Below are 26229 nucleotides of genomic sequence, written 5' to 3'. Positions count from 1 at the left end.
ATGGGGTAGTCTGGCAGTCACTGTATGGGGTATTCTGGCAGTCACTGTATGGGTATTCTCACAGTCACTGTATGGGTATTCTGGCAGTCACTGTATGGGGTATTCTGGCAGTCACTGTATGGGTATTCTGGCAGTCACTGTATGGGTATTCTGGCAGTCACTGTATGGGGTATTCTGGCAGTCACTGTATGGGGTATTCTGGCAGTCACTGTATGGGTATTCTGGCAGTCACTGTATGGGGTATTCTGGCAGTCACTGTATGGGGTATTCTGGCAGTCACTGTATGGGGTATTCTGGCAGTCACTGTATGGGTATTCTCACAGTCACTGTATGGGTATTCTGGCAGTCACTGTATGGGGTATTCTGGCAGTCACTGTATGGGTATTCTGGCAGTCACTGTATGGGTATTCTGGCAGTCACTGTATGGGTATTCTGGCAGTCACTGTATGGGGTATTCTGGCAGTCACTGTATGGGTATTCTCACAGTCACTGTATGGGTATTCTGGCAGTCACTGTATGGGGTATTCTGGCAGTCACTGTATGGGTATTCTCACAGTCACTGTATGGGGTATTCTGGCAGTCACTGTATGGGTATTCTGGCAGTCACTGTATGGGTATTCTTGCAGTCACTGTATGGGTATTCTTGCAGTCACTGTATGGGTATTCTGGCAGTCACTGTATGGGTATTCTTGCAGTCACTGTATGGGTATTCTGGCAGTCACTGTATGGGTATTCTGGCAGTCACTGTATGGGTATTCTGGCAATCACTGTATGGGGTATTCTGGCAGTCACTGTATGGGGTATTCTGGCAGTCACTGTATGGGTATTCTGGCAGTCACTCTATGGGTATTCTGGCAGTCACTGTATGGGGTATTCTGCCAGTCACTGTATGGGTATTCTGACAGCTGCAGGTGTTGATGGCTGTCAGAATAGTCAGCAAGGAGATTCTGCCATCCATTCTGTTTGGCACAAATGGAACAATCTATTGATTTCACTGGTTCAGCCCATGTATGGCTAGCCTAAAGTTGCTCGTACATGCTTAAATTTCTTTCATTGAGTCTGCAGGCTGAACAAAGAAATCTAACAGATTCCTCCATCCACAATAAACAGTGTGTATGGATGGATCCCCCTGCTGGCTATTGTATTCTAACAAATGGTAGCAATGGCTGTCAGAGTACATGAACAGTGGCTGAATGTATTTGGATGCAGACACTGTTCACCTGGTTCCTGTTGAACCCAATTTTACTGAGCCGGGGATGCCTACAGAGGCACCCAGACTTGAATTTCAGCCGATTTAGCAGGGATCGGCTGCAACTTGAGCCCTGTATTGCAGCTTTTAATTTGTGGCACAATCTGTTCCACTGTTTCTGATAAAAGCTGGCCATACACTGAGCAGATTTCATCTGTTCCCGATAAAGCAGCTGAAAAATTATTGTTAGTCTAACAGCAGCTGCATCCAATCAGATGCAGGGCTGCATTTCAGTGCCACTTATCAGTTACCATCAGTGCTGCATATTAGTGCCTCCTCATCAGTGCCATCCTATCAGTGCCCTTGAGTGCCAACTCATTAGTGCTCATCAGTGCCCATCAGTGCAGCCTCATCAGTGCCCATTAGTGCTACCTCATCAGTGCCCATCACTGCTACCTCATCAGTGCCTATCAGTGCTGCCTTATCAGTGCCCATCAGTGCTACCTTATCAGTGCCCATCAGTGCAGCCTCTACAGTGCTACCTCATCAGTGCCCATCAATGCAGCCTATCAGCCCCATCATTGCAGCCTCATCAGTGCCCATCAGTGCTACCTCATCAGTGCCCATCAGTGCAGCCTATCAGCCTCATCAGTGCAGCCTCATCAGCGCACATGAGTGAAGGAGAAAAACTACTTATTTACAAAAAATTTGGACAGATGCAGTGCTGCATATCAGTGCCACCTATCAGTGCCCATCAGTGCTGCATATTAGTGCCTCCTCATCAGTGCCACCCCATCAGTGCCCTTCAGTTCCAACTAATTATTGCCCATCAGTGCCCCCTTATTAGTGCCTATCAGTGCTATCTCACCAGTGCCCATGAGTGCAGCCTCATCAGTGCCGATCAGTGCAGCCTCATAAGCGCCCATCAGTGCCCATCAATGCAGCCTATCAGCCCCCATCAGTGCAGCCTCATCAGTGCCCATCAGTGCTACCTCATCTGTGCTCATCAGTGATACCTCATCAGTGCCCATCAATGCAGTCAATGCAGCCTATCAGTCCCCATCAGTGCAGCCTCATCAGTGCCCATCAGTGCTACCTCATCAGTGGCCATCAATGCAGCCTATCAGCCCCCATCAGTGCAGCCTCATCAGTGCCCATCAGTGCTACCTCATCAGTGCCCATCAATGCAGCCTATCAGCCCCCATCAGTGCAGCCTCATCAGTGCCCATCAGTGCTACCTCATCCGTGCTCATCAGTGCTACCTCATCAGTGCCCATCAGTACAGCCTATCAGCCTCATCAGTGCAGCCTAATCGGCACACATGAGTGAAGGAGAAAAATTACTTATTTACAAAAATTTCGGACAGAAACACTTTTTTTTTCTTCTAAATTTTTAGTTTTATTTTTGTTTTTTAGCAAAAAAAATATATATTTGTTTGAAGAAATGATAAAAAATGAATTTGGGTACTGTGTTGCATGACGGCGCAATTGTCATTCAAAGTGGGACAGCGCTAAAAGCTGGAAATTGGCCAGGGCAAGAAGGGGGGTGAAAGTGCCCGGTATTGAAGCGGTTAAAGGACCAGTATGGAAAATATTTCTTGAATGTACGCATTTCGTACAGTGAATGCGCTTTTCATTCGGTAAAGTCCACTCATTCCAAAATTAAATGTTAAAAGCAAACAAAATCTTGAGCTACTTTTTAATGACATTCGAATAAACTGAGCATTTTTATACAAATTGTTGTTTGACATTCTACTAGTGTATACCCAACTATAGCCAAAAGAAGGGGCCACCTTGGGTGCTTTCCCTGGAGGGGACCCCCAACCTATGCCCTTTGGTCCTCTTACCTTGAATGCTAAAGGACCCTGTCCCTGATGGAAAGGTTAGATTCCAGGACACAACATGTTTATATACGATACGTTACAACTGTCTCTAACCTTTCCCTTTAAAATAATAAGATCAGTTCAGTGACAGTACTGGGCGTTACTGTTTATTTCTTCGTTGTGTTGGTTTCCATGCTGGATGTATTAGGAATACCCACTAAACAGTTCACCCTGACGTCACAGTGCATTGGGGCTGCCTCACACCTGCACTCTCCAGAGGGGTGTACACTGTCTGCATTGCCTCCAGGCACAGGAAAGAATCAGACAGTGTGGGAGGCAGCTGTATTACCATCGCTCTATCCATCCCAGCTGTGTCACAGCCGCAGTCACCAAGCCTGCCTCTATGTGTGCTTAGGCAAGGCAAGGGTTAGAATAAGGGTGGAACTTCTTCCTCTATATATACCCAACCTACAAAGCAAAGAGTTTCTCAACTCACATTAAGACAGCTGCTGAACAGTAGACAACCCTCAGGACAAACAGGTAAGTTATATTCCTTAAAATCTATATGAAATACTTGCTTTTCTGGAATACCAATTATTTACAATATACTCTTGTAGTCGAAAAGAAGAAAATTACGATATACAGCAAAACTACAGGAATATTCCTAAAACACTAAAATATGTATACTATCTATCTATCTATCTATCTAGTTTATTATAAAATTAATAATTTATATAATATTTTATAATATATACATATATATATATATATATATATATATATATATATATATATATATAAAGGTATATATTATAAAAACTATTGGAATATTCCTAAAACACTAAAATATTTATATTATCTATCTATCTATCTATCTATCTATCTATCTATCTATCTATCTATCTATCTATCTATCTATCTATCTATCTATCTATCTATCTATCTAGTTTATTATAAAATAAACAATTTATATAATATTTTATTATATATATAAATATATATATATATATATATATATATATATATATATATATTATATATATATATTTATGTGTGTATTATAATATTATTATAATATTAATTTTATATATATATATATATATATATATATATATATATATATATATATATTTTTTTTTTATATATAAATGTATTCAAATGTAAATTTGGCAATAAATAATATTTAATATTATTATTATTAATAATAATAATAATAATAAAAACTATATACATATTATAATAACCACACACACATTATATATATATATATATATATATATATATATATATATATATATATACTGTATGTATGTTATATATCTAATGTGTGTGCGTGTGTTTATTATAATATGTATATCGTTTTTATTATTAATATTAATAGTAATAATAATAATAATAATAATATGTTATTTATTGCCAAATACATTTTTAATGCTTTAAATATTTAGGAGCAAAGTAAATCAGCATTGTCCTCCAAAAGAGGAATACTTTTGCATTTTTGCTTTCTGAAAATGCTGGTTGCCTGATGTCATGCTATTCAACCAGGTTTGCAACTAACAGTGGCCATACACTGTAAGGTTCCACGCACACTAGCGTTTTTTTAAGCTCCTAGAAGCCATTATTACCATTTATGTTTTCTGCTCCTAGAAGCTTAATAATGTTATCCTATGTCCTTGCACACTGTTTTAGGTTATTAGCATTTTTTTAAGCTTCAGCATCTAGGAGCAGAAAAAAAAAAATTGTTCTTGCAGAGTTTCTTGGAGTGTTTTTCCAGCAGAAAAAAAAAAAAAAAGTTGAATGCTCCTCAATGCTTCTAAATGCTACTAAAATCCTACTTTTTAATATACATTTTATTAATTTTGAATCCAGAATATACAGTCAAAAACATTGAAAATACTTCTCAGTGTACAAAATTTCCACCCCCCCCCCTCCTCCTATCCCTAACCCTTAACCCATTCTCCCCCTTCCTTCTACCACTTATTGCTATTGTTGTGCTTTACTTCACCTTCCTCTCCATTAACTCAATCTACCCCTTATTCCACCCATTCTTCTAAATGTTTATTAGTCTTTTTAAAATCTTCCCATTTTTTTCATTTATGAAGTTATCAACCTGTTCTTCCTCTCTACTGCCCAAATACTCCATATTATATATATGTTCAATTCTATTAAACCAATGGAGGGGCTTTCCATTTTTAGCCATTTTTATAGTATTGCCCTTTTTGCCATGTTTATCAAGTTTGGAACTAGCGTATTTTTATATTGTTTATGGGGTTTATCTGTTTTATGGAATAAACACATCCGTGGGTCATCCAAAATAATCTCTCCCGTGATTTCCTTGGTATATTGTTGTACCTTCTACCAATCTTAGATACCTTTTGCGTATCTTAGGGCATTCCCACCATGTATGGTACATCGTACCCCATGGTTTACAGCCTCTCCAACATAGTTCCAATTTCTCTGGATGATATTTATGTGCTTTTACTGGCGTTATGTACCATCTCGATATACTTTTGAAATTCATTTCAATGGTATTTACATCCATCGCATAACAGTACACTGCTTTCAGAATAACGTTCACTTCATACTCTGGTTTCTCTTCGGATCGTATCAATCTTTCGCCCTTTTACTAAAATGCTACAAACAGCTTTTTTCATTGCTAAGTAGCAGTCAGTGTGTGGACATTGGTGGTATCAAGACTGTAAAATCTAATTTTTTAAAGATATAATACCCCTACTCTTCACTTATAGCATATCTGGAAAATTGGAGTTAATTTATCAACATTTGGTTATTAGAAAGTGTCAGTGTTGTTCAGAGTCACCAATGATATTCAAACCTGCATTTATGTTGGAGGTCACTACTTTCATTTCCTAAAGTAAAGTTTTTGTAGGCTCTTCTTAATGTAAGAGGGCTGATCCTATACATCATAGGAGGTGCACTGTACCACTTACTGCCGTCTTTCTCAATCTATTTCCCCCAGAGGAACTCTTAACATAATATTCATTTCTCAGGGAACCCCTGAACATTAGTCATTGGAAAAGCACCCCTTACACGGGTGGTGGTCAGTGGGAAAAATACTCCACTTGCAGTGGTTGGAAGAATGTCACTTTCACTGGCTCTGCCAAGTGGTGTTGGACCTGGCACCATTAGATGGGAGGTAATTTAGCCACATCTCAAGGAACCCCTAACCATCTCTGAAGGAACTCTAGGTTTCCACAGAACCCTGGTTGAGAATGCCTTACCGAAACTCATGGCAGTGTAGATGGCAGTTCTTGGCCTGTCCAGCAGATCAGGGACCGCTTGGACAAAAGAGGACTTTTGCTTTTAAGACAACTTAAAGCGGAGTTCCGGCCTCAGGGTTGAAGTTTAGATAAAAATACCCCTGGGACAGTCAGGGCTAGTACATTCAATAATGGATAGCCTCTGAACTGTCCCGGGTCACACTTACCTTTTAGAAGAAATACTTACCTTGAAAATGTCCTGTCCAGTGCTGCCATCTCAGGTGTGGGCAGCTGAAGCCAGCGCGTCCTCTTCTGCGTCCTCTTCCGTGTCCTCTTTGTCCCAGAATGCCCTGCACCAACCCGCTCGTCACTTCCGGGAAAGGCACATCATCCCTGCACAGCTTCTGGGCATGTTTAGCAGGGAATGATGCGCCTTCACCGGAACTGACGAACGGCTGTGATGCCCTGTGCTGCCAGTGTAGTGGCCTGTACACCACAATACACAGCCCTGAGGTGAGAATCCATCATATTGCTTGCATTGGCTAGCACTGATTGGTGTCCAATGAGCGATCAATGAGAAGTCCTCTGTGGCTTCTTTTTCCAATAAGGTCTCCCAGAGGACAGAAAGGCTTCTCATTCAGTGAACATGTGCCATTGTGAGCATTGGATACTTACTCTGAGGCTGTGTATTGTGGTGTATGATGTACAGACAGACGGCTACATTGGGTCATTTGTTAGAGCATTCGATTATACTATCAGTGATTATATGAAAGTCCTGAAAATTTTTCATTCGATTGTCATGACAATGTTGCAAACTTTAACATCCAATTTTAGGATGGACGGAAGGGAATATGTTTCCAAATGAGAATACCATTATTGGCTAGAATTTGTTACATTGGACAGGAAACAAGAATACATTTCCATTCTTAGATTTTAGTCAGTTAGACCACACTAACCATAAGAAAGTCAAAACACTGTTTAAAAATGTTTTTAAACTAAATTCTACCAGTTTATGGCTAGCTTAGGACCAGCATACAAATCAGATGTTCTGACTTCACTGGATGCATGCTTGGTATGGGCCACTAGCTTAGAACCTATATTATATCTAAACCCAAGAAAAAAAACATTTTATAAATTTGTAGCTTACCAGTCCTTAGATGTAGCTGCAACATTTGTTTATTTTTTTCTGGCTTGTACAAAAAAATACCTGTCGATCCTGCCCGAAATCCAGTGTCCTTCTAGACTCCTGTACACTAAACTGACAAAAATTAAGGGAAAAAAAAAGAAAAAGAAATGCAGCCGCTACATCTAAGGACTGATAAGCTATAGTATATAACTGTATGTTTCCTGGGTATAGATACACTTTGATTCAGAGACCACCAGCATTTTGAGAAGTTATCAATGATATCCTCCTATATAAACCTATTAACATAATTCATCATCCTGTTGACATAAAGTGCAATCCTGTAAACAATCTTTAAACTGAGTTGTGCAAAAGTGCAAAGTGAAGATAGAAATTTGATGTGCAAAACAAAATAATTAGAATCAAACGTATATTTATTCCTTGAAACAGCTGGTGTGTCACTACATATAAAAAAAGTGCAGACGTGCAAAAAAGTGTGTAATCTTCAATAAAACATATGGCAATAATCCATCAATAAAAGATTTTATTGATGGATTATTGCCATATGTTTTATTGAAGATTACACACTTTTTTGCACGTCTGCACTTTTTTTATATGTAGTGACACACCAGCTGTTTCAAGGAATAAATATACGTTTGATTCTAATTATTTTGTTTTGCACATCAAATTTCGATCTTCACTTTGCACTATTGCACAGCGCACTTTAAAGATTGTGTACAGGATTGCACTTTATGTCAATATGGTGATGAATTATTTTAATATGTTTATGAACCAATGCTGGCTATACACGTACAGAATTTCAGCCGAAAATGGTCGTTTTAGGAAAGATCGTTCGAAAATCGGGCCGTTAGCGAACACAAGTTTACCGACGATTTCGATCGTGTGCCCGGCTAATGTCGATGGATCCATAGCGAAAACCTTTATCGTTTCAACAAAAGTTTATACGTGTATGGTAAAATTGAAACGAAAATAATATTCTGACTCGTATTGCGCATGTCTTTGAAATATCAGTTATGATCATTATGATCATGAAAACAATTATGTAAAAGATTTTATTCTGTCAGTTAGTGGCCAATTAGCTTTTGACCGACGAATAATCATTCAGTCTGCAAACGGATGAAATTCTGTGTGTGCATGGCCAGCATAAGTCTTCATTTTACAGTTTCTTCGACACTTATAAACGTATAAGGTTCCAATTTAAGGGTAGCGCAACACTCATTGTTTACCATTTTCACACCCTAATCGCTGAGGATAAGCGTCTAAGTGTTAGCAGCAACCTGGTTAAGTACTAATTAGATATTATAGATCTTATCTTATTTTATTTTTCACTTTTACATATAATGACAGCGTGAGAGTCTTCCATACCTAATAATCCTCCTAGTATAGTTTTCCTGTAATATTACTAGATTAATCATTTAGCTGTGCTGATAATTCATGCCATGTATTATTTGAAAAGTCTTCTCTAATAGAACACAAAACTGTCAATGATGGCAAAAAAACTGCCAGTGATGGTAAATAACTGTTAATGATGGTAAATACAGTATCTGCTAATGATGGTAAATAACTGTTAATGATGGTAAATACAGTATCTGCCAATGATGGTAAATAACTGTTAATGATGGTAAACACAGTAACTGTCAATGTTGGGAAAACAGCCAGCAAGAAGTAGTGCTGCAAAGAGGAAATAACTGACACTTCCTCACTCAAGAATATGGAACTTGTGAAAATTTATGTCTTCAATAACATTATGGCAGAAAGGAAAAATCTGTGCAGGCCAGACAAGTTCCTCCACTCCAAACACGCTCATCCATGTCTTTATGGACCTTGCTTTGTACACTGGTGAGCAGTAATGTTGGAACAGGATGGAGCCATCCCCAAACTGTTCCCACAAAGTCTTGGTATGCTGATGCCTTAAGAGTTCCCTTCACTGGAACTAAGCGGTCAAGCCCAACCCTTGAAAAACAACCCCACACCATAATCCCCCCTCCACCAAATGATTTGGACCAGTGCACAAATCAAGGTCAACAAAGACATGGATGAGGAAGTTTGGGGTAGAGGAACTTGACTGGCTTGCACAGAGTCCTGACCTCAACCCGATAGAACACCTTTGGGATGAATAAGAGCTGAGACTACGAGCCAGAACTTCTCATCCAACATCAGTGACTGACCTCACAAATGCAATTCTGAAAGAATAGTCAAACATTCCCATAGACACACTTCTAAACCTTGTGGATAGCCTTCCCAGAAGAGTTGAAGCTGTTATGCTGCAAAAGATGAGCCAACTCAGTATTGAACCCTATCGACTAAGACTGGGATGCCATTAAAGTTCATGTGCTGTAAAGGCAGGCATCAATACTTTTGGTAATATGGTGTATATATCTACCTGGAGACCTGAATTCCTGTAAAAAAAAAGTCACCCTTAGCTCTGCCTTTAGCTTTATACAAGAACTTAGAAGGCTTCAACACACACTTAGGAAGGGTCAGTACCATTAGATAGAGTATAAGAGCTTTAGGTTATAGCTTTATTTTCTAAATAGTAATCTGCCCCTTGTTTTTTTTTTAGGAATTTCAAGTTCATATTTAAAATTGGAAACTATCATGTCCCAAGTAATACCTAACCATGTGTTGCGAGTGGGACAGACAGTCTGCATGGCACCCAAAGAAGACGGAGGTGGTTTCAGACAAGCAGCACACCAAAGAGGTCTATCGATGACTACCAAATGCTCCTATTACACTTCAGAGCGGTGTGTTGGGCAGATGACAACACAGGTCGGTGGCCACAGGTTGGCAGAAACAGCTCTTTATGGTGGACCAATAAACCCAAACTCAGGGAACAACAGCACTAACCAACAGAAGGTTATGAATGGATCAGAAATAGATGTCAATGGGGAAGAGCCAATATCTCCATCATTGGATATATCCATAGACAATCTCAACCAGCTTATCTTACAGTTGGATCCCACCTTTCAACCCCTGCCTGTTAACACCGATCTAATAAAGAAAAAACGTGAACCTTCACCCTGTAGACCAGTTACATCCAGAACCACAAGCCCTCCAGGTAAGGAAAGTCCTAGACTAAATAAAAAGTCTATTTTAATGTACTCTGACTGTTTAAAACATATCTAAACCCCCAAAAATGTAATATATTGATGCTTACCAGCCCTTACAAATGTATTTTTTTTTCATCTGGTTATTCTGGGAATAACACACTGGGTGGCTACACTCATTCCTCCACTACAATTGTGTAAGGAACCATGGTTGTCACCTAGATTTTGATTCAATAATGTGGTGAGTAATTATTTTGCAGAATGATGACAACATTGTTTGTGCTTAAACTTCAGCTCACTGGAAGGGACTAGGAAACTACATTTCCTGCAATATCAACTGGTAAGTTTTCTGCTTGCTAAAAGTGTTCTTATCATGGTAAAGAAAAACAAATTCAGCCACCACATCTAAGGGCTCCTAAGCTTCAATATATTACATTTATGTTCTTTGATTTTAATGTACAAATGTTTCAGCTGTGGGTTTAGAGGTTTGGCTAGAGTTGCGTTTTAAAGTAGTATATCCAAAGTCCCACTGGGGAAATTTTTCTTCACTCCCTGTTTTCAGACACAACAGGGAGTAAATGGAGATCTCTCCAGACTAAGAGAAATCGGTGGGTAGACAGCAATCACTGCCGTCCTTATTGAAAGATTTTCCCTCTACTACTCATCTAGTGACAACTCAAAATTTTAGACTTTCTTCTTCCTTTCAGTTCTGGTGACAATGGCCACCAGGGCAAATACAGAGGGGTGAACCTCCCCAGCAGGGATACAGATGGCATAAAAAAATTAAAAAAAAGCCTCCTTTTTTTGACAAGATGTCGCCCCCTAATGCAACAAACCAAATGTTCATCCACCTGAGGGCTTGGCAATTTAGGACAGTATAGGCACAGTACTGACTTGTTATACGTCTGTTATTATTACATAATATAATGCCTGGAAGGCTTGACTGTCCTCATTAAGTCAGCCCTACCCATTGAGACAGCGCATGCTATTAAATGTAAAAAAAAATTCTTATGGTAAGCTTTATAACAGAGCCATCATATTCCTAAAATATGCCTGTAGGGGTAGGATTGGCCTGTGATGTCAGCGGGAGGGAAGCATATTAGTGTAGGATGTGGACTCATGGGCATAGCCATCCTAATCCATTTTCAAGATGGGATTTTCAGAACTGTATGAGGGTAATTTTTGCTTGACCATCTACTATTTTAATCATTTATTAAATTAAAAAGTCCTTGTAAGTATCATTATTATTAATATTAGATAGATAGATAGATAGATAGATAGATAGATAGATAGATAGATAGATAGATAGATAGATAGATAGATAGATAGATAGATAGATAGATAGATAGATAGATAGATAGATAGATAGATAGATAGATAGATAGATAGATAGATAGATAGATAGATAGATAGATAGATAGATAGATAGATAGATAGATAGATAGATAGATAGATAGATAGATAGATCTCCAGTAGATGAGGAAATGGGTAGTACATATAAAACAAACAGTACATAAAATATTACAATTACAAGTACATAAATGTATCTACTTTAAACTCATCATAGTACATATATTTAAGAAAAATAAAAGTATAGATTGTGTTTAAATAATGAAAAAAAGGTTGTCTATACTGGCCCATGGCAACTAGGCAAGTTAAGATTCAAATCATCATTTTGCACTTTAATTGCAAGGGAGAGCACTGATGGTTTTTCCAACTCTGATAAAAAAGAGACACGAACTTGGATAAAACAAAAGTCAGCAGTGTTTTTTTCATTGATTTTCCTGGATGTTAGTAAAATCCCTGATGTCCACTTAAAATCTACCTGAATTGTAACCTCTGTTAAATTGATACTTCAGCCCAAACTTTTTTTGTAGATTTGGCTAAAGTGGGGAAAGGAACATACAGGAACAGGAAGCAGAATCAGAATCATAGTCCAGAAAGCTAGAGTCAGCAACGAACAGGCAACAGAGGTATAAATTTGGCAAGCAGGAATGAAGTCAAAATCCAGACTGAGGTTGAAATTAAATGGGCAGAAGATGTACCAAAACAGCAGACAGTTGAGACACAAGGCAAGGTCAGCAGCGAAAGATACGGATACAAAAGAGTCAGGAAGTAAGCCAGGTAAAGCAGAAGCACAGGTCAGGTCATGGGTCACAGAGGGTAACAACCACTCAGCAAATTCCTTAGGTTCTAGATAGGGTGACTATCACCAAAACCAATTTTTGGGAAGCCAACTTCATGGCAATGTATCCCACTGGAGATATTTCCATAGATTTTCTGTCTCAGAGACAGTAAGAGGATCAGAAAGTGAGAGGAAATCTCCACAAATTAAAGAGAAATCCACCTTTTAATAGTTGTCACAAGAACAGCTGTCCCCACTATATAGCATTAGATTTTTCTTCATACTCTGTCCAGGTGAAAATGGTCATTAGGACAAAACGTAAGCTTGGATTGCCCAACAGGAAGAAGAGGTTGTGACCCTTCCCTATTTTGCTCAAAATGTATTGGCTGGATTCCTGCTTCAGTTTAATTTTGTCCTTTACTGCCTACATGTCCATCTCTAAAGCTTCAAATATTTATTTAAATTACCAGTTGTTCCTACTTTACCACCAGTAAACAATAGTTAACCCACATTGTTAACTCCTTCTTCCTCTTATTCCTTTAGCTATGTTCTTTTGCATTTGTGTATAAACCTTTTTAGCTTTTATCAATTTAAGTTTTCTTGTTTTACAGCACTGCATTAAAAATGTTGTATTTTGTTATCCTGAAACCTAAAATTAGTGCTTTTTTAGATCATAATAAAATGGAATTATAGAATTATAAGCTACCTTAGCACCCAGATGGTAGAAACATATTTTGGTTATTATATTGCTAATCAAAACCTGCCTCTGTTTCACAATGCTCTTATAACTTAGGCTGGCCAGTAGAACAAAGTTTGAACAATTGTACAGAAATTCTGAAAAATTCTTACCAGAGCACTCAATCTTGTCATCATTGATTTGAATGAATTTCATTCAAAAGCCCTGATGTATCAAATAGGTTTTTTTTTTTTTTTTGCATAGATCATGCCCATTGCAGTATGTGCAATTTCCCCTGAATATAAACCACATTCACTGTTAGAAAATGTTTGTTTGAGAAAAAATTTCTTTCTTGCGCAAATTTTATCATCACTACAGTTGAAAACAAACAAAATCCTACTGGCCAGCTTAAGTCAGATTAGTTTAACCAAATGGCACCACTCTTCTCTCTATTCTCCCCCCCCCCCCCAAACTTGTTCAGTCTTCCATGGAGCAAAATGGTGGCTATTCATGTTATGTCCTTTACTTGTTCAACCACTATAGATGCAGATATACAAACACAATATGCTGGTTTCGCAGGGTAGGTAAGGGGGGGGGGGGGGATCTTGCCATCTATGCTCTGAGTGCCAGAAGTCCTTGACCCAGTACTAAAAGGAGACCTCTTAGTAGTAAGAAGAAATAAATAACTCCTTTCTCTGTATGTAGGATATGTCTGATTTTAAGGGAAGTACATATGTCTAGTCTAGCCTAGTTTAACTTTGCTTTGTTTCTTGGACATGATTGCACAGGTAACGGCACACCTAAAATACTCAGTATACTGAAAAGAATTAATCTTTTTAGACATTTGACTGCACTTTTCATTTGGACGTATCACGAGTCACGACAATGTTTGCTTGAGGCAGCAAACGATTCATTGCAGTATTTAAAATGGGCAAATCATCTTCTGATACATGTTGAAAGAAAACAATTGTGTGATGGCTAAAAATGCTAAATTAAAACAAACCAAATCATTAAGAACAATTGTGTAACAAACCAAATAAATAAATTCAGTGATCATCACCATCTTCATCTGTCATCAACTTCAGTCCACAGAGTTGTCACATAGTATGGCAATGCATGCAAACCTTAGGCTACTCATTCATGAGCTTGGACCGTTTGACCCTATACCGACCTGACCATACACCCATATGGCCAAAACAGAAGGATCTAGATGTTTTTTTTTAGCAAGCAGACATTCTGGAATGGGGAGAGGGCAATACAAATATTTGTATAATGATGACTCAGCACAAGGTAAATGAGGTTAGCGATTTTATTATCAGAATTTTAGTCTCCTCTGTTCTTGATTTAAAGCTTAACCCCAAACAGATTTAAAAGGCACAAATGAATTATGCTCTGTACTCATTAATACATCTTCAAATAAAATGAAATAACAGTATTAAATTGCTCTTTTCTCAGCAATAAAATGCGTGGAAATGAATCCCACCAGAGCAGTTGCTCATGAGAACATACAACGATCTTCAAGTCCCACACCAAAGTTTGAGGGCATACTCATTTCACGGGGAACAGACAGTAACTGCACTCCAAACGGCAGTCTTATCTTCTGTGAACCTCAATCCCATGCCAGCAGGTGGCAAGATCAGCATCAGAGTTCATCTACTGAAGTTATCCGCCAAGCCACAGAAACCATTGCTGTCCCAAATACAAGGTCACATCAACCTAATTCTGTTTTGTCCTCATCACTTGGCTCAGACAGTTCATTCTACACGAGACCCTCATTCCACACCAGTAATATGTCAGTCATGTCCACAAGTCCAGGATCAGACACCAGCTATATTTTGGGAAGGTAAGTGACTTAAAAACTGCCAATAGTACTAATTCAGGTACTTTATATGGCAAACAGCACTCATAACCAGCTCTGGCTTTTAAGCAGATATTTAACATTAGTTTGTAAACTCTCTCTGGTCTTATTTTTAGTTAACTAAAACTATTTCATAAAAAATCTCTAACTTTTTTATTATTTTAATTTACAACAGCACCCATTCTCTTCCATACGATGACACAGATGGCCATCAATATTCTTCAAGAATGTCAGAAAGCCCAGTTGGGTCAGTGGGGTCCTTTTCCAATTTAAACAGTCCTGCAATAATGTCCCCTACCACTCCCATTCATCGCTTTGACCACAATGGCAGTTTTTATCACTCCAAAATGTATTCTCATGCTTCTACAAAAGGTCACGCCAACAGCTGCCCCCCATCTGTCAATAATTCCAGTATGGACATCCCCATCCTTCTGGTCAATGGTTGTTTAGAGAATGAAGACCTCTCCAAATCCTCCAAAAACATACTGAATGGACCCAAAAGAAGAGGCTCCTCTAGTTTCAACAAAACATACTCCGAGTCTTCTATCCCAACATGTTCAGATGGTAAGTGCCTTAAAAATTCTATATTCTGTTTTTATGCCAAATACTTAAGGGATTAAAAATTATACAGTAAATAATAAGCTTACTAAAGGCAGTATAATCAAAGATACTCCTTGTCTACGTTACATTACATTACGTTACAAATAAGCACATTTGCTATTGTTTTTTCAGGCACTGTAAAAGATGGTCAGCCTGGCATGAAATTTGTAATGGACAAGTCCAAGCTTTGGTTTAAGCCTAGCATCACTCGTGACCAAGGTAAGGACATTTATTAATAAAAAATAAAAGTACATATAGTTTAGACATGTTTACAATATTGCCATAAAAGCATTTTGTATTCTTTATCACTAAAGGAATTGTCTTTGAGATTGAGATTAAAAATACAAAGGCCCTTTAATGGATTTGCCACGGGACCCCATTACACATACTGTAGTTACAACCCTGCTGTGCTGTAAATTTACACTAAATTTAATGTGTAACTAAACCCATATAGAAAAAAAAATCCATATCTATATGTGATTATCCATGGTTGCTTCTGTATATCTAAATATTAATAGATGCTCATTTTTAGGGTGGTTACGCTAGTCCTACATGGTCTTACTGTAGGGTTAGCATCGCCACCCTTCACACTTTGTTGACACGTTAGCTAAAAATATTTATTGCTTTGAATGCAGCTATCGAGTATTTAAAGGACAAGGAGCCAGGAACTTTCATTATCCGTGATAGCACATCCTACCGAGGATCTTTTGGGATGGCTATGAAGGTTCCAGGAACACCCTCCAAAACAGGTTGGTATGCTGTGCAATTAAAGTTTTGCTGTTTGTGGGGCAAATTCCTTATGACTTTTACTACACCTTGGTGTGTTTCACATAAGAATTTGTAATAATTATCGTATGAAACACATGCGGGAAATCTCACTTTTTATGATCATAAATAACTATATTCTCATACTAAAAAGTAGTAATCCCTTAACGCTATGTACAGTATATACCTGATGTTCAGTAAGAAGTGATAAGGACTTTTGCAGATCTGGTTTCAAATCGTGTCTGACACCCCATCTAAGGTGGTATATTTTGCTTGTGTTTGTGCTGGTTTCCTCCAAGTGTATCCCCTTCCTCTCAAAAACCAGAAGCATATTGGTAGGTTAACTAGCTACCTCCCAAACTACCCCTTACATTGTAAGCAGCTTTTAGGGAAATAACCAGATGCTCTACGATTTGCATGCTATGTTTGTGCTATATAAATTCTAAAAAATAAAAAAATAGTAGACAGAACCTGACCTGGTCTAAAACATTTTTAGATAACAGGTAATGGAGTTACTAGGTAAGGACCTTTATACCATCAAGTAGATGTTGCACAACTTCCTTCCCTGGGATAGACACCACATTTCCTTTTAGGTTTTAAGCCAAATACCAGCTTGTCAGGCACCTCTACACAAAGTTCCTCTCTGGTTCTCCTTCTCAGGATTAGTTCTGCTTCTGCTGGGAAAAAGCCACCTCTAGTTAGCTACCCCAGACTTAGGACTAGTCTCTCAAGAACATGGGTTCCCTCAGACAGTGGGGCCTAGAAGGACTAAACATCCAGCACACAAGCAGGGGCTGAGGGGAAGAGAGCTTCACCAGGTCATAACCAAATATTTATATCCTATCCCAGTCTGCACCATGGACAATAAACTACCTAGTGGTTGGCCAGGGGGTGCATAATTATTCATAACCCAGGATTATTGGAACCTTTTTCTCTATTATTAGGGACACTCCCCAGGCAGTAGGCAGAAACAATCTATAAAATTGGACTTAGGGAAGACCAAGCAAATACCAAACTATTAATTCAGCTTAGGCTGACTGCAGCCAACCAACACTAAAATGAAAAAGTCATATCTGCTTAGGGCAGGGTGGCTATGTTGGAAATGTTTTTGCCCAGGTTAGGTTATTTGTAAGGTTTCAAATGTAAAATTTCACAACTTTTTCTAAATTGGGTAATATAGTAAAATAAATCGGTGTGCCATATTGTATCTTTCATTGAAGGCAACTGTTGTTGCTAATATCTAAGCGAACACTGTATTGCAGAATTTCAGGGGGCGCATTTGATAAGAGTCTCTTGTGTTATGTTTTGGCATTCCTACTAAGGGCTTGGCACATTCCAAAACAAATGGGGTTTTGTTTGTTAAGTGGCCTAGAAAACAGAGGTGATTTGTAATCATAGGCAGTAATGTAAGACAACATTAGTCACTGGAAATCTGGAATGGAGTAATTTGAGATGAATGATGCAAAGCCTTCACTTTAGCACACTGTATGACTCATAATGACTCACGTCACTACGACTTGCCAAATGATTAAGGTTTTCTGAAATACTGATGAAAATCTGTAGATCTGATAATTAGTTCCTTCTAGGTAATTTTATTCAGTGATAATTGTACAGAAGTTATAATTTTAAATTTATGCCTGTAGCTTACAATATTGTGCACAGAAAAGATAGGCTAGAGAAAGAAGGACATAGACAAGCAAGGGAAGCGAGAGATAATTAAAGGGACAACTAAATTTACTGTTTTCAGCATTTAGACACCACTTAGTGGAGTCATACAATTTCTACTGTACCAACAGATAACACAACAAACGAGCTAGTCCGACATTTCCTGATTGAATCGTCTGCAAAAGGAGTCCATCTGAAAGGTGCTGCAGAGGAGCCTTACTTTGGTATGTTTTCTAACCTGAGTGTTCTTGTCATAAATAGGCAAATTTATGCATTTCATGTATCAGTTCAAATCTTACATATTTTGTTCTTATACTTTATTCTAGGGAGCCTCTCCGCATGGGTGTATCAGCACACAATCACCCCAATATCTTTACCCTGCAAACTGCGCATTGCTGACAAAGGTATGTATGTCATTCATGTTCACATATAGGTAGAATGTATTAACATAGTCATGAACCAGTGGCTCTAAAATTCCTAAAACTACTGGATCAGCATGATAGCCAGGCTACTGGTATTTTTAGGAGAGCCTCCATATCCAGGTTTATATTTCCTAGTGGCTGCCTGGTCCACTATTTCTAGATACTGGAAAATTCCAGACACTCTTGAACCACAATTATGAATGATCTGAGGCTTATGGAGAGCCTGACAGCAGGAGAGCATGGTAGAATGGATTCCTTCTTTGCCACATGGACATCCTGGTCCTTGTTTAAGATGTCTGGGGTCTTTAAAATTGAATACTTACCTTCTTGGTCTTCACTAGCATACACCCATCCTGAGCCTCTTCTCTTCTCTACTCCTCTCTTAATTCTGGTTCTTCTTCCCCTACTTTTCCTCACCGCTGTTTGGTTAATGTTTGGAAGATACCAGTACTTCAACATGCACTTCTTCTGAGTTGTCCACCTAGTGGAACTAGGCTGTTGCATTGTACTAACTATATCCCAGAAATTGTAACTTCAATTTTGGAAGTTCTGTTATTGTAATAATAAAGGTCTAGTACTGTAGAAAACACCATTCCCTGTGTTAGACTTCAAAAAATGTCACAATGTTCACTCTCCTGCGCTGTTCAGTAATCCCCAATGTGATTACAGTCTCCTAGTCTGAGACATTTAAGTAGATAATGCACACCTCGCTGCCTTCCAAAGACTAGGGAGGTCCGAAAATACTGAAAACATAAAAAGAAAACAGAGGGCGCGTAGGCTTAGTGCATTATCCTCAATAACATCTTTATTAAATAAAACAAAGGTACGTATACTCACAAACCAGTGCTTGAATCATTGCTTATCTTAAAAATCATCTGCTTAGGTTCATGTAGGAATAACCACATCACATGGGACTAACTTGCAGACACATCGGCAAAGGCGTTTCAAGGTTTCCCTCCTCCTCAGAGCCAACAGAACATGTCTAATTCACATGCTTATACATCGTATGTAAGCATGTGAAGTAGACATCAGTATCAGTACATTGTATATATGGTATACTGGTTTGTGAGTACACTTACTCGAGCTTTACAATTAATCATTAAAAAAGAAAAACGCAATTTCGATTCAACCCCCTCACAATCTTAATTTCCACGATTCATGTTAAATGGCGGTCATTGCAATATTTTATGTCACACTGTAATTGCGCAGCGGTCGTTCAAAGGCAATTTTTTGGGAAAAAATACACTTCAATTAATAAAAATAAAAAAACTAAACAGTAAACTTTGCCTAATTTTTTTGTATAATGTGAAAGATGATGTTACGCTGAGAATCGTGAGAGAATTGCGATCTTTTTTCTAAGCAAAGAAACTGTGATTCTCATTTTATTCAGAATCGTGCAGCTCTAATACTTACCTCTGTTTTATTTAATAAAGACTTTATTGAGGATAATGCGCTAGGCCTATGTTTTCTTTTTATGCTTTCACCATTCTTCGTATTTTTGCGAATCACTATCCATTACCTTTATTTGCAACACAAAAAAGAGTCATTAAACCAGACCCATTATACAGCTCTTAAAACAGAACTCCAATTTTAACAAACCAAAATGTTATATTCATAACATGTATAATTTATACACAGGCTATTTTGCAATTTATTATTACATTAAAGTCACATTTTGCGATGTTAAAAAACAGAAAACATACTTTTCTTTTGAACAATGCAACGGTTTGTAGATGAAATCATCTTCATCACACTGTAGTTGGTTGTCTCGCTGTCTCTTCCAGATATCAGTATTGACCTTTAAAATAGAGGCATTATTGACTACCTCTTCATCTATGGCACAGTTTACATTTCAGCATTTTAGTGTGTTGCTATTTTTTTTCTGCTTTTCTGTATTTTTGGTGAGGTTTCAGAAAGTGCATCTTCCACAGGAATGAACCACATTCAAAATGCATGTTAAAGGGTTAGATTTTATTTTTTTGCTTAAATTACATGCACAGCTGAGTGAGTCAGAAAAGTGGCTTGGCTCCCTCTGTCTTTCCCTGCTTTGTATAGCACTGTACAGGGTTTAAATTAGAGAGACTGTCTGAAATAGAGAATCTGTTGCTAGTATTTTTAGAAAACCCAAAATGTTAAATGAGTGCTACATTGGTACTTTAAATTAAATTAAATTAAAGCTCTCTTTGTAAATTAAAGATTTTATATAATAAATTAGCAATGCCATCTAATATAAAACACTAACTAAAAAAATAAAACAAAAAAAAAACCTGACCAAATCTTTTTTGTTTCAATTTTAACAATTTACAAACTCTTCATGTAAAAAAATCATTGCATTAAAACTTTCTCTTTATTATTTACAGCGAGTGATGGAGATAGCAGCCCAGAATGCCTGCCAGATGCAGCATCAGAGCTCAAGACTTCAGCTGGTAAAACAAAAATTCAAAATTTACTGTATATCTAATATATGTAACTCTCTGTAAAAATAGACAGACATGGAACGGCGCTATATCTACTGAAATAAAGTGAAATAAAACATAAAACCACATACATAAATTCCCAAGGAAATTGTGCTTCAACATCTAAAAAAGATAATCAAGTATTCCTGACTGTGACGATAAAACAAATGTGCAGTAATACAAATAATGTAAATAATATGCAACATTCAGCATGTGTAACAAATAATGCATAAAAGTCCAATAATAATATGAAAAGAAATAAAATGTAATGTCCAAGTACAGTGAAAAATAGTTAAGAAACCAAGAAAAACAGTTTATCAATTAGTGCTGTGATCCGATGAGGTCAAAGTAAATAGTGGTAAAAAAGGTGCTCAAAGGTGGTCAACAGACAATCCACCACTGGTGAGGAACATTCTGTGGCACATGAAACTCAGCCCACATATGAAATAAAAATAGGGATCTCAATAGTTTAGTCATTTAAAACCACTTTAATAGAACATAGTAATCACTTACATATAAAATAGCGAAGAAATGTGTAGACAAACGTGACTGTGGGGGTCACAGGTTAATGCAGCGTGGATAATTCTGAACTTCCGGTCCCGGCCATAGACTGGAAGTGACGTCACCCGGCTCCTTCTGACGCGTTGCGTCACTGTCACGTGACTTTATCAATCGCTATCTCTCTGTGTTATCCTTTTAGTCATTTTTACAGTATGTGCTTCAACATAGAATGCTATACATGTTAGATTATGGATATAGTGCATCCCTCTACCTAAAGTAACTCTATCAAAAAAAAATATCTTGCAGATATAAAGTGCTGGAGGTGTTTTTACCTACCCGCAATGAGTAAAGCTTGCAATACATTAGAAACATTTTTAACGGATGTTTGTACAAACACTCAATTCTTAGTACATTCGATGACCTGCCAAATGGCGTTTAAAAGTTCTTCAGAATTGTTTGCTTTTAACATTCGGTTTTGAAACAAATGAAAACCAGATTCACTGTTAAAAAATTTGTACCTTCGAAAAAAAAAAAATTCCATCCTGCTCAATTGTCTCGTCACCGCGGTCAAAAATGAACATCAAATTGACATCACTAACCATTGGGCTACCTCACTGGCCAAATGTGGCTTCCCACTCCCTGCTCTCACACAGAGAGATACAAAGGGAAGCAGACTTGATCCTCTCTTGGGCAGCCCTGTACGCCGTCCACAACCCAGGTGTTGAAAATCGGCAGATGGAATTTCTTAGGCACCAGCATCTGGATCCAGGGGAATCTCTGGATGTGGATTTTCTTGCTTTCAGATTCAACAACAAACTGTATGAGAGTTGGGAGTGGGCTGTCAAGCTCCATCAAAGCTAGGAAGTGCCAAAAAGTCAAAAAAGATTAACACTAAGGGTCCATAGAATCCAGATCCATTTGGGCTTGTGTGCTTTATGTGGAAGGGTGCTTCTCGCCAGAAAATATATATCTAAACCATGGCTTTAAAATGTCATCCTGTAAACCATGTGTTGTGCTTTTTATTTCCTCACAGCCTGCAATGTCTTGTATCTGAACTCCATCAGTACTGAAACCCTGACTGGATCCAGTGCCATTCAGAAGGCAGTAAGCGTCACTTTTGAGAAGGCTAAACTCCAGGTGCCTACTATCGTAAACTTTAAAGCCACTGAGCAGGGAGTGACCCTGACTGACATCCAGCGCAAGTAAGGAGTTTTTCCTGGCGGTATTGCTGTAATAAAGTCACTTTCTGCTTGCCCAGGGACTGACTTTTGTATTTTCTATTCCAGAGTGTTTTTCAGACGTCATTACCCTGTGTCGACCCTCAGTTTCTGCAGTGTGGACCCTGACCTCAGGAAGTAAGTAGAGTCGTTTTTTTTTTGTGTGGTAATAATTATGGAAAATTTAAAATGGAAGGGAGCCCACCAATGCGTCTCGTGCAGATATTAGCTACAATGCTATCTGCTGGTGGAAGCTATTATTGCACATGCCTAAAAATGTAATGTTCTCTTGGAACCGCTGCCTTGGTGAAAGTGCAGACTTACAAGTTATTTAGTATGTACTGTAAAACAAGACATGTAACTATTTAACTTTGAGTAAACAGCTAATATACCATTTTTATAAATTAAATCAAAAGCAAGATTGCCTCCACAACACCAGCTTTTGTCTAGTGCAGTGGCGCAGTCTTGTACAACTCTTCATACATTTCTCTGTGACAGATGGGCTCTGAATTTGTAAGCAGTAACACTGGACATGCTCATACATAAGATCCAGTGATGACAGCAGTTATTAGGAATACTGGTGTGTGAGTCAAAATTGACATGTACTATTTCTATAGAAGCATCATCAATACCCCCAGTTTGTCATGATATTAACCCCCTGTAATCCTCTGCACAGCAGCACTTACACTGGGAGAGGGAGATCCCAAACACTCAGCCAATCAGAGCTTATTTTTACAATTATTTTGTATTTACAGTAGCAGAGAGTTTACAAATGACCTCATCATTGTGCTGTTGTAGATCTTAGGCCAGTCTGCATGACCAATCTACAGTGTAGTCTGTGGGGAGGTCCAGACTAAATCTGTGTTGTCTGGCCAACGTGCCTAGATTATGAGACTAACTGAACTAAATTAAAATCAAAAGTTCACAGCATTAAAACTTAGGATTTTGAAATTTTGGGAAGTGAGGTACATCATACGTCTATAGAATGCAACACAATAAAAAAGGGGGAGCATATGCTCATGCAAATAAAAGCATTGATATACTGTATCTCTCTCCATATATATAAAAGCAGCAGTAGGGCGGTGATGGTGTAAACATTTGGTGGTTCTAATGTGGAGATCCTGTTGGGACTTGGTAAGGGTGGAGTCCTGATCCCCACCCTATTACACAAAGTAGATAGCCTTAGGCAGTGTGAACAAGGTGTGAGTAATAACACCTCCAGTCTGGATGCAGTCTAGGGATTCTCAACTGCGCACTCGGAGCTCGTACCAATCATGATTCTCGAGTGAGGTTACAATCTACGCCAAAGCATCACAAAAGACCATAATTAAAACAAGCTGGTATAGTAAAAAGGACCCTCAATTGGTGTGTTATTGTAATGCACTCCCCTGTAAAAGAAAAGTATAATAATATATATATATATATATATATATATATATATATATATATATATATACACATATTTTTTTTTCCTTTATAGCTAGCCAAAAAACTATTGTTGGATAGTGTACAGAAGAGTTCAAACTCATTGTCAGGTTCTTGATTTTTTTTTTTTTCTACTCTCTATCTCTTTCTGGAGAATTTTTTCTAACTTCTGTACTGGAGGCATAGCAAGACGTGAGTGGTAATCACTCCAAAGGCATAAGAAATCTACTTTTTAGCAGTGGTCACTAAAACCAGTGTCCCAATTGAAAGAATTTCTCTATGTCCTAGTTCCAATGAGAACTGTAAAAATGTATATTCCCATCAGTCTCTCTCCTCGGGCCAGTGGTTACCAGGGCAAATGGGGTGAAATTTTACAATTTTTGTGAATAAAGACTGAAATAAAAATTTGACACAGTTTCTATCCCCTCCTTATCCAATGGTGAAAGAAAAATGTGGGCTCTAGAAATGCTTTAAGTATATTGGTAATGAATGGAACTTGTGTATAAAACATTTCCACTTCTAAGATTTGATTGTTTCCCTATACAGCAATATTCCATAAAATGTGAGTAATTATTTAGGACAATGCATGGGAAAAAAAACGGCAAGATGTTTACTGTATGAAACTTAAACATATGTTTTTTTTTTTTTTTTTTCAGGTGGCAGAAACAATGTAAATCTTCAAGGTAAGATAATTAACTTGCTCAATTTAGGCCAGTCTTTCTCAACTTTTGTATCTTAGAAAAACCCCTAAAATAATTTTCAGGTCTCTTACTGAAACCAATTAATCAGAGGTCATTAGAAAAAATTCCCCTTACACTGATGGTTAATAGGAAGAACGCAAAACTTACAGTGGTCATCAGAATGTTCCCCTAAAGCCGAAAAGACCATTGGTGTCATGCTGCTGGCTTTGATTAGTAGTTTTGGTCCCTGAAATATTTGGGCACCATCCAATGGGAGGTCATCAGCAACAGTAGGAAATCCCCAGCAACTTTAGGAGGAACCCTAGGGTTCCATGGAACCCTGGTTGAGAATGGCTGCTCTAGGCCTAGTTTTGTTAAAAAAAAAAAAAAAAAAAAATTGTAAATCTAAAACAAGTAATCTTCAAATGTTTGAGAAAAGCTGCATAATCTCAAATTTCATTTGAAAGGAATTAAATATAGTCCCATATTTTGGTACCTGTGTACTAAAGAAAATGCTTCACGTAATGATTCACATAGGTGATGGCTTATTTTCTAAAAAATATCCTCACTGCACTCTTGTAGAGCTAGGGATCAACATGTGTCAAAATCTAAAAACACTATCAATTAAAGTGGAACGGAACTAAAAAAGTGAGGCTTTATTATTTGCTATTTTAAAAACCCAGTACGAAACGCTTGAGGTTTACCAATCTTTGGCATCTCAGAAAGTTGGGGGTTATGAATTTTCAGTGAAGATCTATGCATAAAAATAAATATTGCCTGATAATTGTCAATAAGATAAGATAAGTTAAGATATCTTGAGAGATGACTTTTTGTTTGTGTTTCATTTTAGGATATTTGGCTTTGTGGCAAAGAATCCAACAGACCCATCAAACAACGTGTGCCATGTCTTTGCCGAATATGATGCAATTCAGCCTGCCTCACCTCTGATTAGCTTCCTAACAAACTTGATTCAACAGCAAGAAAGAGTCTAGCTTCTGTTTTCACAGCTACAAGTGTGGTTTTTATATATGGATTCCTATTTATTGTATGGGACAGCAGTGCTGCACGCTCCATTTTCTGTTGTGCTCTAGCCTCAAGCATTGTTGTATCACCTTTCTTGGATTCCAAGGGCAGCTGCTTAAAGTACCTATGGATGGCTTCATATACCATCAACTAAAGAGCAATGGAATATTTATTCTTCGGTAAAAGACTTGTGAACATTTCGTCTTTTTGGCCCTCAAGAGACAAACTGGTTCAAGACCATTGAAACTGTTCATCTTCTATGACCACTGCCATGCACAGTAGGGGTAGCTGTGGCACATGACCCAATATTCAACCCCAAATGACTAAGTTCACCGTGTGTAGAGTATAATTTATTTTAAATATATTCCAGGAAATAATACTTTCCTATAAAACTCA

The 26229-nt window shown here is 37.9% G+C and overlaps 1 protein-coding gene across 1 annotated transcript; it reads left to right on the top strand.

The window, feature by feature from the left end:
• Nucleotides 1-9940: 9940 nt before the first annotated feature.
• Nucleotides 9941-25802, top strand: TNS4 (tensin 4; the record flags this gene model as incomplete). The annotated part of the gene is made up of 12 exons (XM_082271927.1): nucleotides 9941-10431; nucleotides 14677-15064; nucleotides 15255-15643; nucleotides 15812-15898; nucleotides 16315-16428; nucleotides 18241-18337; nucleotides 18440-18513; nucleotides 20892-20957; nucleotides 22522-22690; nucleotides 22775-22843; nucleotides 24787-24813; nucleotides 25661-25802. The coding sequence occupies exons 1-12, from the start codon at nucleotides 9972-9974 to the stop codon at nucleotides 25800-25802; spliced, it is 2082 nt and encodes a 693-aa protein (XP_082128053.1). The 5' UTR covers nucleotides 9941-9971.
• Nucleotides 25803-26229: the final 427 nt, after the last annotated feature.

The sequence above is a fragment of the Pelophylax lessonae genome (assembly GCF_965119305.1).
Source record: "Pelophylax lessonae genome assembly, chromosome: 11".
NCBI lineage: Eukaryota > Metazoa > Chordata > Amphibia > Anura > Ranidae > Pelophylax > Pelophylax lessonae.
This window is presented reverse-complemented; position numbering and strand designations above follow the sequence as displayed.